Source organism: Nothoprocta perdicaria, unplaced genomic scaffold, assembly GCF_003342845.1.
Source record: "Nothoprocta perdicaria isolate Ctin4 unplaced genomic scaffold, notPer1 scaffold_27, whole genome shotgun sequence".
Lineage (NCBI taxonomy): Eukaryota > Metazoa > Chordata > Aves > Tinamiformes > Tinamidae > Nothoprocta > Nothoprocta perdicaria.
The window spans coordinates 1,658,229-1,677,347 of NW_020455499.1; the positions used below are offsets into that span (position 1 = coordinate 1,658,229).

The 19,119-nt window shown below is 38.5% G+C and overlaps 1 protein-coding gene across 1 annotated transcript in view; it reads right to left on the reverse strand.

Annotated features, from left to right (window-relative positions):
• The window catches only part of ARHGAP15 (Rho GTPase activating protein 15), a 293,000-nt gene that overhangs the window by 102,541 nt on the left and 171,340 nt on the right, over positions 1–19,119 (reverse strand). Inside the window, exon 9 of the mRNA XM_026040886.1 lies at positions 16,391–16,489. Coding sequence (XP_025896671.1) covers positions 16,391–16,489 — 99 coding nt within the window. The remainder of the gene's footprint in view (positions 1–16,390; positions 16,490–19,119) is intronic.

The window sequence follows — 19,119 nt, forward strand, 5'->3', positions numbered from 1 at the left end:
AAGTTACAGAAAGTCTGAACTGCCACCTTGAGTGGTCACAGGGCAGTAAAATAAGTTTTCACACAGAAGAACACAGGGTAATATTTGTGGAAACTCTGGGTGTAGCTTACAAAGGACTTGGGCRTTATTTTAGCTGATTAGCCTAACACGATCTCTCAGTTTGGTGCTTTAACAAACAGGACTAATGTGATCCCTGCAATTACAGAGAGGGCAATACTCAACAGAAGCAGGAAAGCGACTGAGCCTCTTCAGACACTGCAGGTAAGAGCCCTGGTAGAACACACTGCTAGATACTGAAGCAAATAACAATGCTTAAAATATATTCATCATTTTAAAAAGGAGGTGGAGAGGTGACCTCCCTGTAGGTACTAGGCTTGAGATTTGGTGGTACTAGACTTATGAGCTCAACCTTGCCCTGCTTCAGGACTGAGATAGACAAGCCCACACTGAAAGCAACACGAACAAGATTTTCCTTTGTCTACTATTCGTGGCAATCCAACACGGCACCAGCTTTGAGTAAAGGCAGAGGCAGTGGGGGAAAGAAAGGAGGGAGAAACGTTCTTAACAAGCTAAGAAATGACTCTATATGAGGTGTCTGACATGAGGTTTGGTGAATCTCTTTAGGAAATTAGCTAACGAGAAATAATTCCATGTTTGACTGCAATAGCCTCAAGAAGATGAGGGGCATTTCTGCATAAAAAAGAATCTAATTTTTTTCTTGCAGTAATAACTTCAAGATGCAATGAAAGGAGAAAAGCTTGACTAAGATCTTATTGTTTTCCAGACCCTGTAGAAACTGTTTAATGGAAGCAATTACAACATTGAATACGAGCATTACATTCTGAGAATAAGTAACAAGTGAAGATGATGGATGATATACTTTATTCTGTTTCATATCACTTGATGGTGGAATTTCTGCATAGATATTTATATACAAATAAATAAGGGTAGTGACAGTACAAAACGAGTGCAATTTAAGCTAGTATACAGTTCAGCGCTACGCAGGGCTGCTGTTTAATGCCTAAATCAAGCTTGCTATGGCTTACGTCTTCTTCTCTATTGTGTTGCACTGTCTTTGGCATTCAAGCAGTTTATGGCTTAAAAGCCTCAGAAGCAGCAAGGCTTGCTCACAAAAACACCAAACAAAACTAAGCTTTGAAGCTACTTGCTTTGAATGAAGCCCTTGAACATGCAGCGTGTTCGCTGTAATTCTGCAGCTACCTCCAAAATATACTTTTGCCATTCGGATCGTCCCATTACTTGCAGCTAAACAAAGTGACCTCATTGTTTTCCACTGTATTTTCTTTTAAACATTGGCCGGGATGATTGAGATTCAGGAATGTGGGAAAATGGATTCCCAAGCCACGTCCATCCCCTTTAATTCTGAGCTGTAATTTTTGGCTTGGCTTGAATCACAGTCATCACATTTCAGTCTGAATCTCTCTGTAAAGTGATCTTTCTTAAACATTTCTTTCACTCATCATGGGATCAGAAACAAAGCCATTCTAGTCTTTCAGCGAAACACTTACAAACGTCTCTTTGCAGAGACTCACAAGAGCTGAATTTCTTTTAAATATGTTTGAAAAAGAGGAGGTTTTCATTGCCTGATTGTCCTCTTTGTGAATCTTGTCATCTGTATGCCATGAGCTACAGCTATTTTAATCTGTTTTTGTTTGCAATCCATTTGGTGTCCGCCCAAGAAAATGCAGGTGATTTTAATTAACTTACTGCTGAAGATGTGGAAAAATCTCAATTGTGTTACAGAAAATTATACACTTAAAACCTCCCCTCTATTATTTATAAYGTCTTATTAATGAAAATGATTACATGAATATATTTACCACCTGATTCATCTTTGTTCACTTTTTAAATCAACAAGGTTTATGATATAGGATGAAAAAGAAAAAGAAAACTGTAGCATATACAGACCTCAAGTACACATGTTAGCTCAGTAGTTTAAATGCAATGGCAGCTTGAAAATAAAATAAAAAAAAAAGCATTATCTTGCTTCATGCTCAATTGTCTTCCCTTATGCAGAATAGTTTAATAGCTAAAATCACCAAACATTAGRAAAAAAATATATTTTGACATATAAGTATTATATATAGAGACATATTAGTATCTAGCTTTTTGAATATTTATGGGTTTTGTTTCTCGTTTGCTTTCTGAATGCCTATCATCACTCTCATTTGCTCCCTTTACTGCAGTCACTACTTATCACATATATAGGTTACTTATCACATATACAGGTTAGTCCATTCTGACCGGTCCTAAACTCCTCTGCAAGAAATGAATTTATACAGTTCATTGCTACTTTATCAAGTACGTGTGTTTTGGGTGTCTTTCAGAAGTACCAGCAGCTTTTAAAGGCTGAGTGGCTCTTCCACCATCAACCCTGGCTGTTATCATTTAAACAGCTATATGTCCTCAGAAATGTAAAACCTACAATTCGTGCATAACCAGCACTGAGGTTATATGATACTGACTGAGAAATGGGAATTTCAGGTAGAGCTTTTTGCGTTGTTTGTGTGCAAATCAGGAGACTTCAGAAAACCCACAGCAAGCCTTTTCTGCTAGGCCTAGCTCCTAATGCGYGGTTTGCTACTTCCTACCAGTTACCACTTCTGCAGATTTGTGCCTGCAATATGTACTGTTATAGTCCAATTTGAACGTGATGACAACGTGGATAATGCAGTTTATTTTGGGCAGAACCAAGGCCTGAGCAAAGGTTGTCATTGCAGGGCTAGCTGGCGACAGGAGAACTCATGCGCGCTGTGACACGACCGGAGCAGCTGGGATGGAGCGTGGAGGGGGCGGGAGAGGAGAGCCAAGGTATTTTGTATGTTCAAGAAATATACACAACTTGGCCATTTCTCATGTCCCAGCTGTGCCTGTTAACTTCTGGAAACATATAGAGCTCAGCAATAAAGCATACTTGGCTGTTATTTACTGCAATGTGCACTATAAGGCATTTTCTGTCATACATTATGTTCTGAAAGAGTTAAGTAACACGAAAAATACAGGCTCAAGATTATATCTGTCATGGATGAAAATACTACATTTATGCCTCATTGTAATCCATTCATTGGTTTATGGACCCCGAGCCCTCCAGGGAGTGTCATAGCTCCACATGATACTGCTGAGAGCTGTATTTTGCTTTTGGATTTCTGATTTAGCTGAAAGAAGTTTAAAAACACATGTAGCCTGACAGCTCCCCATTGGCTATACAACTGAGGAGGGTCAAGAGCATAAACTATTCCAGCAAAAGCCAGCTGTAACTTATGCTCACTAAACTGGCTGAGGATCTGCGTGTTACAGACAGTAGCATGCAGGAAAAAAAAAAAAAAAGAAAGAAAAAAAGAAATTTATGCATTTTGCTAAATCCTCCCACTTCGGTTGAACTGCGCTTCATTTGGGGATCCATCATCACCACCATCATGCCTGTGTTTTTTGAGTGGCATCAGCAATTGAGGGCAATTGCCCTGGGGAGGGGGGGTCCCACTCTTCTGGTAGGAGCTTGTGCTTCCAGTCAGGTCCCCTGACACGAGCAGGGGCTGCAGTTAAAAGCTAAGGGGCAGATAGAATTCTCCAAGCCTCCTTTCCTCCCAATCCTGACTTTAAAGGGAATTTAGTGCACAGCAGGGAAAAAGAAAAAAAAAAAAAAAGAAAAAAAAAGTCTTTTCCTGTCTTTCACAATGCTGAGAGATTGAGACCTCAGTAATGTCACCTCCTTGTCCCGACTGGCCCTGCTGCTTATTGGACTTGTAAGAGTTGGGAGCAGAAGAGCTGCACATGTGGGCACACGCAATCTTCCTCGGCCAAAATGGGTAAGGAGTTTGCATTTTATGGGCTGTGCTACCTTTGCTTGGCCTACATGGATTGTTTCAAGGGCAGTGGCTTGGACAGGGTTACCCAAAGGGAGGACTCTCTGTGTTTTAGATAGAGTTGAGGGGCCCACATAGGCCCAATGCTCTCCTTTGCAGCCAAGAGCCCCGCTTTTAAGTTGGAGCTGAGACGCATCGAGGTTGCCTATGTTTGCTTCAGGAAGGAGGTCCTGCCTAACCAACCTCCTGTGGACACTTTCTCCAGCTGTTTTGCAGGGCTGCATGGATGCACGGATGGGAACGGAGCGTTTAACCCTTCCGCGGGGCAGAAGGAACTGCACAACAGTTAAAGCAACCTCCTGTGGTCACTTGGTAGCAGTGGTTTCACAAGGGCTCCTCCACACAGGGCACGAGGACTCAGTGCACAGCACAAACGGCTGGATCTGTTTCTTRCTATAAGAAACTAGACCGGCTCAGTTCTGGATTTTTGATTGAAAGAATATGCTGGGAGAGCTGGATACTTAACATGGAGCTGAGGCTCTCGTCTGCAGTTGGTAATGCTCATTTCTTTGTGTAAGTTGGTGGGTTTGCCTTTTATGGGTAAGTAGGAGAAAATATGTGAAAATTAGATCTTTAGCTGAGGAAACACCACCAAATACCTGTATTACAGTCCATGCCTGTGTGGATAACACAGTAGCTCTTACAAGATAACTATAATATGCATACATATCAAGTTACTGAACTCCTTAGAATTGTTTATCTGGTAGACATATAAATGTGGTAATAAAAAGAGATATCTATATGTATACGCTCATATAGATAGATAACTATTTACTAATTTTCCTAGTGTGTATTGCACACATTTAAGGAAATAATGATTAAAAACATAAGATTCCACTGAATTCTTTTTAAACTCTCTCACGTCTTTGGTGTGATAAACCTCTAATCCACAATTAGTGAGTAAATCCACAATTAGTGAGTAAAGTTTTTCTGGGTTTGCAGAAGTCATATTTAGCCCTATAAAATAGCAGCATTAAGCTGTACTATGTGAAAAGGCAGCAACACTACTTTTAACATGACAGAAGTCTATTGTGCCTAGATATTCTTCAACATGAGTTTTTTATTTGTTTGTTTTTTTAAATTTTGCAGTGGGATTTTGCACTTATCTATATAGAYTTTTTTCTTCTTGTTCCCTATTCCAAACAGATTCCCTATTCCAAAGAGATATTTTTTTTTATCTCCATTTAATTCAAGCAAAATGTGAGCTACCACCAAACCAGCCAATAATGGAGTCAAGATAACTATTGATATCATAAAAAAMTCCAGAAATGAGTTACAAATAGTGGCAAACACAAAAACTTAGAGGCTAGCACATGCCTCACTGTTTTGATAGAATTAATCCATAGGTCACATGGAAAGACTTTTCATTTTACAGTTGGACATACATACAACCCTGCATAAAAATAGCAGGAACCTAAGGTCTGAGTTACTGAGTGTCTGAAACTACTGAGTGTGGTACGAAACAGAGCAAATTACTTTCTACTTTCAAATATGAAAAGAATCACAATGTAATACAAATAACACAACTGAAACCTAACTGAGACATGGAGAAATAAAGAAAAAAAAGTGACTTCTGAGAAGAAGGAACYGAGCTGCTTACAGTAATGTGCACCGGACATCTGTTAGCTGAAATTTGGGTGACGTTAATGCATATTAGTATCATTTGATATTTTCCTGCAGGATAGTTATTTTAAAATTTGAAGCTATGGGAAGAATTTTGATTTGAATCGTCTTCTTTGTGTCTTAGTTCTGGCTCCAGCATGGGATGATGTAAGGAAGGTAGAAATCCAATCCCAGGGTTTTTACTAGGGTTCACACAGACCCTCTGGTATTTTAGAAGGCTTGGAAAGGAGAAGTTGGCATACAGTACTTTTCATATCTAATTTCCTTCTTTGGTGAAAATTTCTGTAATCATTAATGACATTTCCTATAGAGACATCCAACAATGGTGCAAAGTTTCTAACACAAGCTCTTACTGTGCGCTATATTCCTCATATGTTTAATGCATGACCTATCAGAATAAAAAACTGCAAGTGAAATAAAGATAATAAAAAACAGTCTGAGCAACTTCTGTTGTGCAAACTAAAATACTTTTCAAACATCAATATATTGTGACTGTTTGCACAGTATTAAAAGAGAAGGGTGAGACTCTCCTTCGACATTAAACCTGTGGTTTAATATGTCTTTACTGGTAGTGCCGCTTGTACCCAAGAAGTCCATCACTGTTATGCACCTCCTAATCCGCCTTTTCTCTGATCCAAATATTGTTATTTATGACTAAAGACCAGGCACTGATCAACGCCTGGCTGATTCCTGGCTGTGAGAATGCTCCTGTAGGTCACAGATCAGGGCATTAAACAAAGCAGTTTGCAAGTTCCTCTGCTTTAGCAGTTGGGTAGGAACATGTTTAAAGGGCTCTCCTCAAGCATCATCCACCTTCCTTTCCAGATTTGAGTCTGACCTACAGTTTAGGTGGGCTAGAGAATTTATTTGACATATTAAACTGATTGAGATAGATGCTTTTTTAGAGGGATATAATTGAAATGAGAACAATTTTCACCAGAAGAGGTGTGTCTAATCTTCCTCCTGAGGAACACCTGAGAATTTTATACCAAATAAATGACTGATGAATTTCTCTCTCTCTGTCCCTCTCTCGCACACACATACACACACACACACATATACACACACAAAAACTGAGGAATGCTTCTGGACTGCCAAACTATGTGTCAAGACTTTATTCAATTTAATCTCACTCATATGAGCTAGAGAACCATGAAACAAAGTTTATACCAAGTATGCTGACAGATTTTTAGTTCTAGTGGCTCCATGGGGCACCACCACAAATACAGGAACAAACTTTGCTTATGAAGGATTTTTCAGTTGATCCATTTTCCACTTAAATCAACATGAACAGGATCACCAGAAAGAACTCAACGCTTGCTAACAGAAACCATGCACTCTCCAAATTTCTTTTCTTTTTTTAAGCAGACAAAAAGTTGTGGTACCACCAACACCACTGCGGGCTACTGCTGGTGCAGGAAGACTCTTTGGTGGCCACTGCTTTGGTGTGGCAAGTCACATAGCATCACGTCCATCCAGGATGTCCAAATAGAAACATATAGTTTGAAACATTGTGGGAATTTTCCTGGGAAGATGAGAGAAGAGGCATGGAGTATCCTCTTCCTATATTGTGCAGACTTTCTTATTTTGTTTCTAGTTGAAGATCTCAGAGAAAACTCATCACTTTGCTCCTGGTTTGGGGAAGTTTGTGCTGACTTTAAATGACTCATAGGCTGGAAAACTGTTTTGTTTGTTTGTTTGTTTACCTTTTTTTAATCCTAAAAGTAATCTGGATATTTACAATTCTGATCCAAATATATAAAGTTTAATGTCCTGAATGAACCCAACACTAAAGCATTTCCTTAACTGTAAGGACATCCACTGGCCGTATAATGGGATTGCTCAGGTCCTTCCAGGGAAGTCTCTGCATAACTCTTTGAGAGTACAGGATCTGTTATCAGTAAAAAAATGAATAACAAAATGAGGTAACATTTATCACTTACAAAATAGGCAGAATATGAGAAAACTGAATTTCTAATAACAATATCTGTTTCTCAAGACTGTGGAGGAAAACACTGAGCGTGAATGAGACCAAATGTATCATCTATGACACTAGGGAAAAAAACGAGCTGTATGAAGGAAGAGTGAATAGATAGTTGGATGAGACTGATTGCAGCTATTCAGGATCTAAGTGATATGGGTATGCTATGTTATGAAACAAAATGGCCACATTTTGCTCTCATTTACATATATGCCATTCCACTCCAACCAGTGAGCACTGTTTGGCCACGGGAAGACAAAAAGAATTTGCTTTGCTATATAATTACAACCATGATCTGTGAGGATCCTGATTAAAATAAAACAATCTGCTAAGCTAATGTACTACTGGAGATATTTAAAAGACTTGCTAATTCCACGGAGGTTTATCAGGCAGTAGCCAATTTAGGGACAATTTAGTTACTAGATTGCTAACAATATCAATCCCATCAATTCACTGAAGTAAAATGATATTAAAAAAAATCGCTAAAAATAAAAGAAATCCTTAACATAAAGGCTTCTTTTTAAGCTGTTCTTACCTTGCTTTCTTCCTTGTTCCTAGAGCTTTCTGTTGGAGCAATTTCTCTCACTTAGGTATCAATCCTATTACACTGCAATATTATATGGTTAAAACATTGATGTAACACATCAATGCTGCTGCTACAGCAAATAATTGGAGTAATAAAATACAACTGCAGTTATTTGCTCTCTTGAATTGAAGGCAGAGAAAGGGAGAGGGGATTTTTTTTTTTTTAAACTGACCCTACAGTGTTGCATTTAGATAATAAAACTTTTTTTTTAATGTATCTCTTTTATTGCTGTAGCACTTCTTTTTTTTTTAAAAAAAATACACATAGCTTAGATGTTCTTTTTTTTTTTTTTCTTTTTCTTTTTCAAAAAAGAGAAAGCAATCAGTCTACATTTTGGAATTATGCCTTCATAATCTTGTTTAAAAAACATAAATTTAAGGATTAGAGACTCTAAAAGAATCTGAAACTATTTTTTTTCTTTCTTCTTAAGTGAAATTATTCAACTTAAACTTTTTTTTTTTTTTTTTTTAATTTTTGGAACATCTCTTCTAGGCCACAACTCATTTTGCTAAGTGTTAGCCCAAATCATCCTATTAACGGGTGAATTGTAAAGTCTGAATATGTGGGGTTTCCAGCGGAAATACTGGCAGATCTTTGTGTGTGATGGTACGTGCAGTGTGCCAGGACACGATGCCTCATATCTTCAGCTTATTCAGGAGGAAAAGAGAGGATTTTTGCCCTATTTTTAGTGCATCTTTTTATCTTTTCCATTGCTAGGAGGTGGATATCCTCAAATGTGAGCTTTCCTGAATCTGACTCTGACCAGGGGGGTATGTCAGGACCTTCATTTTCTCACTGGCACAGGAGAAGCACCAGGAATAGGCAGCCACTTTTAAATTTTCTCTAGACTTTTTTGCCTGAGCGTGTACAAATGTCATCTGTTTGATTTACAAAGTATATTAACATTATTTTAATATCTAGAAAATGTTGTCTGATCCTTTTTTATTTCACAGGTTAAGTGGTTTATTTTATTTATTAAGCCTATTGAAAAAGATTTTATGGAAATTCTGAAGACAAAATGCCCTGTTTCCTTCCCCATGTTCACTAATAGATATATTATACAATGCTAGAAAAAGGCAAAAGGCCAAGCTCATCTCTGGTGTAATTCCAGTAAAAGCAATAAAATTACACAAGGCATGAATTTGGCCCAGGCATTGTAAATGTTACTCTGGTGCACACTGAGTGTCTGCTTGTTGTTACTGGCAAGGCTTAAAATGCAAATCCCTCTTTTTTTTTCATGGAAATGGATATGTTTCACTGGAACAGATTAATCAATGGAACAGGTATCAGGTAACCAGGACAAAGATGGCAACTGGTTCAAATGAGTCTTCTTTATATCTTCTTTTGTTTAGCTCACAGGCTCCGTTTGCAAAGTGTTTTAATATACATTATTTCCCCTCTCTTTTGTGCATTGTCACTGCACAAACTGCTTTTCTTTCCTTTTTTTTTCCCCTGCTGTTGTCTCCCTTTTTTTGTCTAATTTGTCTAGCATGCCCTTCCGTGATGTTTCCTGTTGACACTTCTTGATATTTTTTCTAACTCAGAATGTGGCTTTCTAGCAGACACAGAGGCCCCAGAGTGAATGCTCTTCCGAGCCAATTCCGACTTGGACTTTGCACAACACTATTAACTGGCTCCTTCTCCAAGAAAGGTGGCTACAGCGGGATTGCCTGAGCCTGAAGACAGAGCTGGTTGAGAGCAGCCTGCCAATATGTTTGCACTGAATTCAACTGCTCTTAATTTCTGCTCAAAAGAGAAGGAAAAAAAAAATTAAATCACAAACTTGCAAGGGCTTTTTCTCAGAACTCGCTTGTTTTCTATTGCATTCAACTGTACACTTCAGTTTATGCTTGTTGGCCACTTTAAAGTAAACATAGTTCAATGCCCTCAGACACAGCTTTCTGCAGCCCACTAGAATTCCCTGGAAAAGTGCTTTATCTGCTGAACTGCTGGATATTTTATGTGTGTGTGAGTGTGTGTGTGTATTTTTTTTTTATCGGTTTGCTTTGTTTCCTTTATTTATTTATTTAAATTCAGTGCTTATAAAAGTTGGGAGCAGAAGCCTCCTTGGAACAAGATAGAATCATAAAAGGCTTCAGGAATCTCATCACAAGCTAAACAGTACAAATTGCACATTCTTCATGGAAGTATTAGCTTTTAGTGCGTGCCTGGATCCAAGTATAATAGATTATCCCAAAGTGGGAAAGAATGAACAGTACAGAATTAGCAGAACTGGGAGCTCAGATCATTTGGTGGAGCAATATGATCTCCGTACTTTCAGGATCTGAATTCTAAAGCAACTGGAAGCAGCATGTAAAATTATATCAAAATAAGTGAGGAAGAATGCGTAGTCCTGGGAGAAAGGAAAACAGTTCGGAAGGTACCTTGCTGAGAAAAATAAGGACTGAAAATTAGTGAATGAGCTTGTAGGAAACAAAATGATATTCATGAATAGTTTTTGTTGTTGTTGTTTCACAGCTAGGAGTATGTTATGCAGAGAGATACAATGAAGAGAAAAGGCAAATAAATTAATTACTCAGTAGCAGTGCAGGGACCAGCTGCTATTGGAGACGACTGAACCAAGACAGAAGTAACCGTCCCATGATCAACTTGGTGTCTGGAGGTTACCCTTCTTTTAAGGACGCGTGAGGCTGYGTGCAGTGACTGTCAATATTTCCCTTGGTTTCATGGGCCTCATGTCCTTCACCCTCCCCAGCGCACTCCAACAGCCACTCAAATACTCCATGCCCAAGTTACCCATCCCAGCCTGTGATTCATTAGGTTTAGGGTTTTGTTTARGTGTAGACAATGCATTCCTCCATTAAAAATTTATATGGCACAAAACTGTTTGAAATACCCACTTTGAGCTATAAAAACATATTTGCGACTTAAATTTTTAAAATATTTTTAAAATGGTTTTTCTCTTTCCCTTCCTGCTTAAGATAACAGATCTGTCCTCTGTATATACTTCCTACCAGAAACCTAACTCTCTTTTGAGTGGGATATGATTTAGAAAGTAATGATATATTACTTTCTTTTCTCTCTCTCTCTCTTTTTTTTTTTTTTTTAATATAGGTTTTAAAGTGCTTTTAGCTGCACTTTAGCTTTTAGATTATGAGATAAAACTGATGAAAGGGACACAGCCTTCTGTCACAGGGCAACATAGCATTTGAGAGGAAGCGTAGTTTAAAATATCATTTTTGTCTTCAGTTCTCTTCATCAAGATGACTGTATTTCTTTAGCACATCCTGTAAGGTACTTTATCTCCGTTCATTGTGAAATTTTCTTCCTCAAACACTGAATATTCAAAGATTCAAAGGGATCTCRTGTGTGTGCACATATCTACAATGATATCATGGAAAATCAAACTGCAGTTCTGGAAGCAAACTCCAAACTTATTTTTTCTAAAAGCAAACTTTTAGAAAAAGTTCGGTTTAGGGTGTCAAACTTTTGACACTTTTAAGAAATCTGATTTCCAGAGAACAACTGCTTAAAAAGTCTTCCAAACTGTAACCTCCTAAAATAGCTCTCCCAGAACACAGGGGCCTACTGGTCCCTCCCAAAGTCTCCCTAGTGCCCTCGGCCGTAACCTGACAAGACCAAGGTCCTGCAAATCTGTGAGCTTTGAGATTTCTGCACGCAGAGATTTTTGCCTTCGCTCTGGTTCAACACGATTAAACCCAGTAAATAATACCCTGGGCAAATGCAGGAGACAGATAACAAAAGGAAATAGTTAAGGTACTATAATAACTTTAGCCATTCTTTTTTCAGGTCACTATAATCTACCCAAAGATAACTAATTGTTCAAAGTAAACATTCCACTCCGACCACAAAAGGAATCCATTACACAAACATATAATTCACAGTCATTTTTAGTGGGTTGTAAACAGTTTGGAATGAGCATAAAATGGGACAAAAATCAAAGTGAGCATTTAGAAATGAAAAAGTGTTTGCTACAAAAGGTCAGTCCCTTTACTTGGCAAACTATGTAGAAAAGCCTGGGAAAATGTTGAACACACAAGCAGTAAGGGAATTTTAAAGCCAACAACCTCCCTGTTTCTTTAAACAGACATCGGAACCTATAACTGGATCCTGTCAAACAAACGACAGCAAAAAAACATAACAGCTGCTAAGAAGTAAAGTTGAAAGATAAAGTTTTCTAAGCTAAGAACCTTCTCAGAAGTGGACTAAAGGTCCTTCTTAAATCTTTAAGCAAGGTTATGGATCCCAGGGTGGCTTTTAGGCACTGAATCAAATATGTAATTTTGTGTATCATTCCTGTCAGAGCATCCTGTGCTCCAAGAAAAGCAACAGAAAACAATGTCTGCAATGTCCAGCTTAGCATGGAAACGGTACCTGCAGTCGCCAGCCTTGCTGCCCATGGAGTCGTTTTCAGGCCCTTTGGGCTCCCTTGGGAACACTCCCTTGCATTTGGGAATGGAGGGAGCAAACGAAAGGTGTTTAATGTGCGAGATGAAAGTCACACTGCATTTCTCCCCAGGAATCAGTATTATTTCCTTGCAAAACATGCTGGGTGCCCTAGACACGTGGGAGGATGCTGCTCATTTACCTTGGTCATTAGGCATGCAAGCGAGTGATCCCCCTGCAAAAGACTTAASCATCGAGTAACATTCACACGACACAGCATTGCCCTGAGTACTGCATGGCATTTGGTTTAGGTACTAGTAGGACTGATATTTTTATTTTTTAAAAGTGTTCTGCTCATGCCTTTTAGTTATTTAAAAAAGGAGGGGGAAAAAATAGAAAAAAAAAAAAAAAAAACCCAGTCAGAGATTTTAATGGGTCGTGGATAACAAAATAAATACGCAGCTCGATAAATGACTGGAAATCATATCTGGCCTGGAAACACCAAAAATCTTGCAAGGGGCCCCACCCTTGGCAGGCCGCACGGCATGGGAATCGCAGCGCGCTCCCAGGACTATCCCGAGCTCTGCTTCCTGCGGCGCTCAGCACGGGCCGGGATACCTGTCAGACCCTTTCTGGTCAAAATGGGGTGACCACAGAGGAAAAGGCAGCTCGACAGGCAGGAGAAGCCAGCGCAAGGGCGATATTAATGGAAAAATGACTGAATAAGAAGAAAAAAACAGACTAGATTCCTCCACAAAAACCTCTGAGATATTTTCAGCCTGACCACTGTAAGGTACAGCATATATTTCTATCCACCAGAGTATATAACATCCATGAAAGTGTTTTTTACATAGCATATCATAGGTGATATCCAGGGGGGCAACACTTTCTGGCCAGGCACTATGGATTTTCGTGGCTGAGGTCTCGATGCTGAAATGCTTGAGTCAAGAGGTTCATCAGAATTATGAATGAATAAATAACTCGGAAAGAGAGTGAGAGGGAAAATAAAGAAAGAATTTGCTTCTAAAAAAGTTAAATGTGACAATTGCCTTGCAAGTTTACAAGAATGGGCGCAATATTTTTATTGACTCTCTTGATGCTCGCGGCTCCACAATATGGCTGATTGCAAGATTAAATGAAGTAGTGAAAACCCCTCTGCTTCCCAGTTCTATTTCAATAACTACTGACAGCAAGAGAGGCTGAAAAATGAGATTTGCAACTAAACAAGTGAATCCCTGTCGTACAGATAAATATGGATCGGGCTCTGGGCTTAGTAGCCTGGGCCTTAACCTGGGCACCTCTCTATTGAGATGATGAATGAGCAAAGAGTATTCAAAGGGACCAATGACCAAAATCTGATCTAAGTTGCAGCAAATTAATCTCAGCATAGTCCCTCTGATTTCAGTGTATCTACATTCTTATAAAATAGTGTAACTAAAGAGGAAATCTTGCCAACAGTTAATGACACTCTCTACATTTTTAATCTGTGGGAGAATATTACTGGAGTTTGTCTAAGTAACCTCATCTACGCAGGAAAATGTGCTAATTAATATGGCTTATTCTGATCACTGCTAGCCTTCCTTTCTATGCCTAATGATAATGTTTTAAAAATCTGAAAAGGAAATAGTGTTTGGCCAGAAACGTCAATAAGCAAACAGTATGATAAAATAATCATTAAGGCCTTGAGTTGATAAAGAAGAATACAGCCATAGAGAAAAATATGAATGTTACGTAAGTAACATTTAGTTTTAGTCTCCTAAGGTCTTTATTTCTGATAATCTTTTATCTTAAATGAAGCATACAAGTAACATTTTTGGTACAGTTACAGTATGTAGATGATATATTTTCTACATAGAAAAATAAAGCAACTTCAGGAAAAAAAAGAAAAAAAAAAAGAAAATGCTTTTCTACAACAGCCAATATGCCAGCTGTACTGAGTATTTGGGCCATCTTACTAAGACTATGAAAGTAAACATACAGTTTTCATTAAATGTGCCTTTCCCATAATTGGTACATAAGTATTTCCCATGACTCTGCAGTTGAGGATCTTGGCTGGAGGCAGATCTGGCCATTACGAGGAGGGCTTCAGATCTGTCGAGTCTCAGCCATGCCGGGAGACTTGGCACCTCCACATACTGCTTCCTAATACCAACCCCGGTATAAAATGTCATCAGAAGCTTGCATAAACACTGGACTTAGCTTCACATAAATTACTGCTGTCCTGAGATAGTTTATGCCAGAACTTAGTAAAAACAACACTTTGAGTAAATAGAATGTGAGTAAATGCAAGGATCCTAATCCAAGAAAATGATAATAGAAAAACTGTAAATCAAATATAAACTCGTAAATACAGCAATAAAATGAAAATTTTATCTCAYGCCATACAATCGGCTTTTATTTACATACTAGAGTAACTAAAAGTGATAGACTTTTCTCAAAGTTGCAGCAACTTTGCATGAAGAACAAGACTGGTAATGCCACACACTGAAGGCTGAGCTCCTCTGAGAGGAAACAGTGGCATTTTTGTATTTTCCTGCATGCATTTCTCCGGTAATCATGCAGATAATAAACATCTAATGAGGTGTCTTGCACTTTGCTGTTACAGTTCAGCAATGCTGAGCACCTTTGGCCTCACTTCTCCTAGAAGAACGGTCAGATACCACAAAATGCCTCGGAAACACCTAGCGCGGCGTTCGGAGAACCTGCACTGAGCTTGTACCAGAGCAGTCAATTAGACATGTTCTGCACGCCTTGGCATTTCCGTAACCTAATCTCCATCTTCCCTTTCCACATCCTGAATGTCTCCTTACAATTCCTCCTCTATTAACAGTCCCTTCTCACACTTATCCCCTCTCTTTGTCTCTTGCTTTCATCCAGCCTCCAGGCAGGCTCCGGAAAATCCAATGGCACGATCTCCCCCTACCGAACGGCCACCGCTTTGGTGATCTCGACTTCCTGCCAATCACTTGGGAATAGCAATATCCCAGTGCTCTCTTTGCTCTATAATTAAAGCATGAATTTCACAGAGTTTGAAACTCTAGGGTAGTTTTATTGCACCTTTCTCTATAAAACCAGGTAACAAYGACGGAATTAAAATAGCTTTTCCCTTTGTGGTTGGTGGTCCAACTATCATTTTCTTTTTCATTGGTTCTCCAGTTCTGAGAGGCGAGTATATGACAGTGACAATGGGTTCACCCAGCCTTATTCTGAAAATAAATTTTCTATCTTTTGCAAGATATATGTTTCCCCAGATCCCTGGAACAAGTTGTAAACTTGTAACAGATGGTGATGAAGCCTCACATTTTTATACAATACATTTTAAGATGCAGCATCTACCGCATGTACCTTCCAAAGAAAATGACCTTCGATGAGAAAAGATATTCTCTAAAGAAAGGAAGGAGGGCAAAGGTGTCAAGCATATCTTTTTATACTATGAAATTCTTCCTTATTAAATTAATCAAAACTTAGAATGGGGATGAATACTCATTCGGGTTTTGGCACAGTACTACCACTTTTTATAATACCAGTAAAAATTAGGCACCTGCATGCATAAGAAAAAAAAAAAAATGTTTTCACACTAGCATAACATTTATTTTCGTTGAAGAGAATTTAGGACTTACGGAAAAGTATTGGCATTACATTCACCAGAGACTTCAGAATGGAAGTTACTGACATTTTATTGATGTTTAGCGTTTGCTTATCCAGAGAAAGACTAAAACATGTCAAACAAAATACAAGGAATAATCAGCAAGAACAGGTTTTATTAATATCTTAGTATATAAAGAAGATAATGATACAGAACATGATACAGTTCAGTCCATAGCTGTATTTTAATATGAACTGCCTGACTTCTCTGGCAATTAAAGCAGAGTTATAAAGTTAAAGTTTTGATTACTAACACAGGGAGAAAAAAAAGTGTTAAAAAGTGTTAAATCTCATGGTACTCACCTCTCCTTTCAACAGCTTCTATACAAAGTCTTACAAATTTTGGGACTGTAGAATTTTCATGCTCACATACCAAGTGCAAATGGGAGCCAAAAATTTGATCTACATTTGGAAAAAAAAAAAAAAAATCACAAACAGGAACATACATTAAAGCACACTATTATTAGTAGTAGGCTTTTCATCTCTCCTGAGCTCTGCATATTAATTAAAAACTCACATGTGGAAGACGGACAGATAAAGTTAGAAACAAATCCCTTCTAAGCTCTAGTAGTTGCTGGTTTCTGCCCCAGAGCAAACCCCATCCCCACCTGCCCAGCCTTTGCATGGGTTATCTCCCAATGGGCTCAAGTTTCAATTACACCCCTCTGAGCTTGGACGTTGTCACCTCTGGATTTTCCCTTGATCTGCCATAAAAGGCCAAGGTCTTTCTAAAGATTCTACGCCATATTTTGTATGAATCTAAAACTGTGTGATATTAACTAATGGGGGCTACCTTGGACACTTGTACTCTTGGGTAGCCTCTGACTCCCACATATATAGAGTGCATGTGGGTGCAAAGAGATGATTACTGTGAATAYTTACAATTTATAATACTTTGAAGTGGGTTTTGGTCATCAAATTACCCATTTAAAAACAGCCATATAGCTATAACTATGATAATAATGATAACTATATACATACCTATAACTGTATCTGTATATTTATGCCTCTGTGCAGACACTATACATGAGTGAACTACTGAAGCTGGCTCTTAGTTCTTTGCAATGCGTTTTTACTGTCATCAACTACTTAATTCATTGCATTATTTTCCCCAAAATATTCCATGGCAAGTCCAGGAACAAACAAGCGCTCAAGAAAAGTGGTAAACAAATACAGGTAACACTGGATTTCTGAAACAACCATAGTGAACAAACTTGTATTTTCTTTTTTTTTCTTTCACTTTGTATTTGATGGACACCTAAAGAAATTATTTTGTGAGTATATCTCACTTGYGTGTCAAAATTTAGGAAGAGTCGCTCTTAAAATTTAAAATGTTGACTGCAAACTGAATATTATCATCACCTCTCCTACATGTCTGACTCTTAGGTACTCTGCCTCTTTACAGTCATCACAGAGAGGATGGATGGATTAAATATGTTTCCATGAGGATGGCAAGCACATCTTACACCAACTTTACCTTATAAATTGAGCTGTTTCCCTGGAATAGGCATTCAACTAGGAAAACACTGTTCCTTTTTAGTCTTTATGATTTTAAAGTTTTGATCAACTTAGAATATCCATCTTAAAAGATAGCAGTATAACCAGGTTAAACTTTTTAGATTACTAATTAGCATCATCTACCTCATCTCCACTCTGTATTTGTGAGAAATTATGAAAAGAGCAGTCAGTAATAGGGATGTTGTCAGCTAGAATCAAAATGAATCAAACAGATGAGGGAAACTATTCAATAGGAGCCAGTTTAATGCTCAAACAATAGGCCCCCATTATCATCATTTATCCAAAGAGACAGCCTCCATATAGCATTTCAACAGCATATTCCTTTTTGGAAACTGGCGACGAGGCTCTGCACATTTTTGCACAGACAGCTGAGGATTTGCTCTGGAGAGCTCGCCTAAGGAACATGCTAAATCTCGGAGCACCGAGGTGGCCGTGGTCCTCTGCAGCACTTCATGTTCCTCAGCTGCCCTGCAACAGGGATGCTCCTCCATAGTTGGTCCCACCATCTCCGACCATGATTAGCTCAAGAGCATCCTCTGCAGAGCAGCACACTTTGCTTTTAGCAGGCCAAAAACCTTTTGTTCACACTATTTTGCAGTGACATTAACTTTGCCTTCCTATTATCAATCACTATTACTTCTCACCGAAGCTTAGATTTACAGAGCAACTTGATTGCCTTTTCTCTCCTAAATGCCCCGATTAAGGAACAAACAGGCAAACAAAGCAAGATGCACGGGACGGTTTGGCAGGAGTTTTGGACTTTCTGATTAAAGATACTTATCAGGGAAATGTATGCGATCTGCATTTTGATAAGAGTGCATCAAAGCCTGAATTGAAGTTAGTTGGAGTTTGGGATGCAGAAGGAATGGAGGATTGGGTTCRCAGAACTTGACTCAAAAAGGTTGTGTGCATGTGTGGCGTCAAGCATTAGCAAACAGTCTGTTACATGTTTTGGGGTTATGTTTCTGACGAAGCACAGTCTGGTTACATTTTCTTCATAAAACATTTATAGCTGCCTTCAGTGGTAATTATATATACAGAGATTTATGATTAAAATGTACTAGCACTTCCTCTTTTGACATCTTAATTGTTTTTTAAAATTTGAGCAAAAGCCTGTCAAATTCTTTGCATAACGTGGAATGTTCTCCAATGTAAATTACATTAAAAAAAAAAAAAAAAAAAAAAAAAAGGCATCTTATTTGGTGGACAAAGATGCTTGTAAACAGTGGCGCAGGACTAAAGCAGGCAAAGAATGGCGCTGGGTTTAGATGGCCAGTGTATGAACAGCAGAAACCAAGTTAGTGCTCAGATGCTCAGCAGCTTCCCCTCTCTATGATAAGCACATCCTAACCACCTCCAGGATTTTGCAGTTATTCAGGAAAATCTCCTGTATGAATGCAGGACACGYGATATTTCTGGGTGGAAATTCTGAAATGGCTGGAATCTCAACTTCTCTATTATTCCTTCAATTTTTTTTTTTTAAGATGTCGGTTCTGTAACTCCTTGAGCAAACT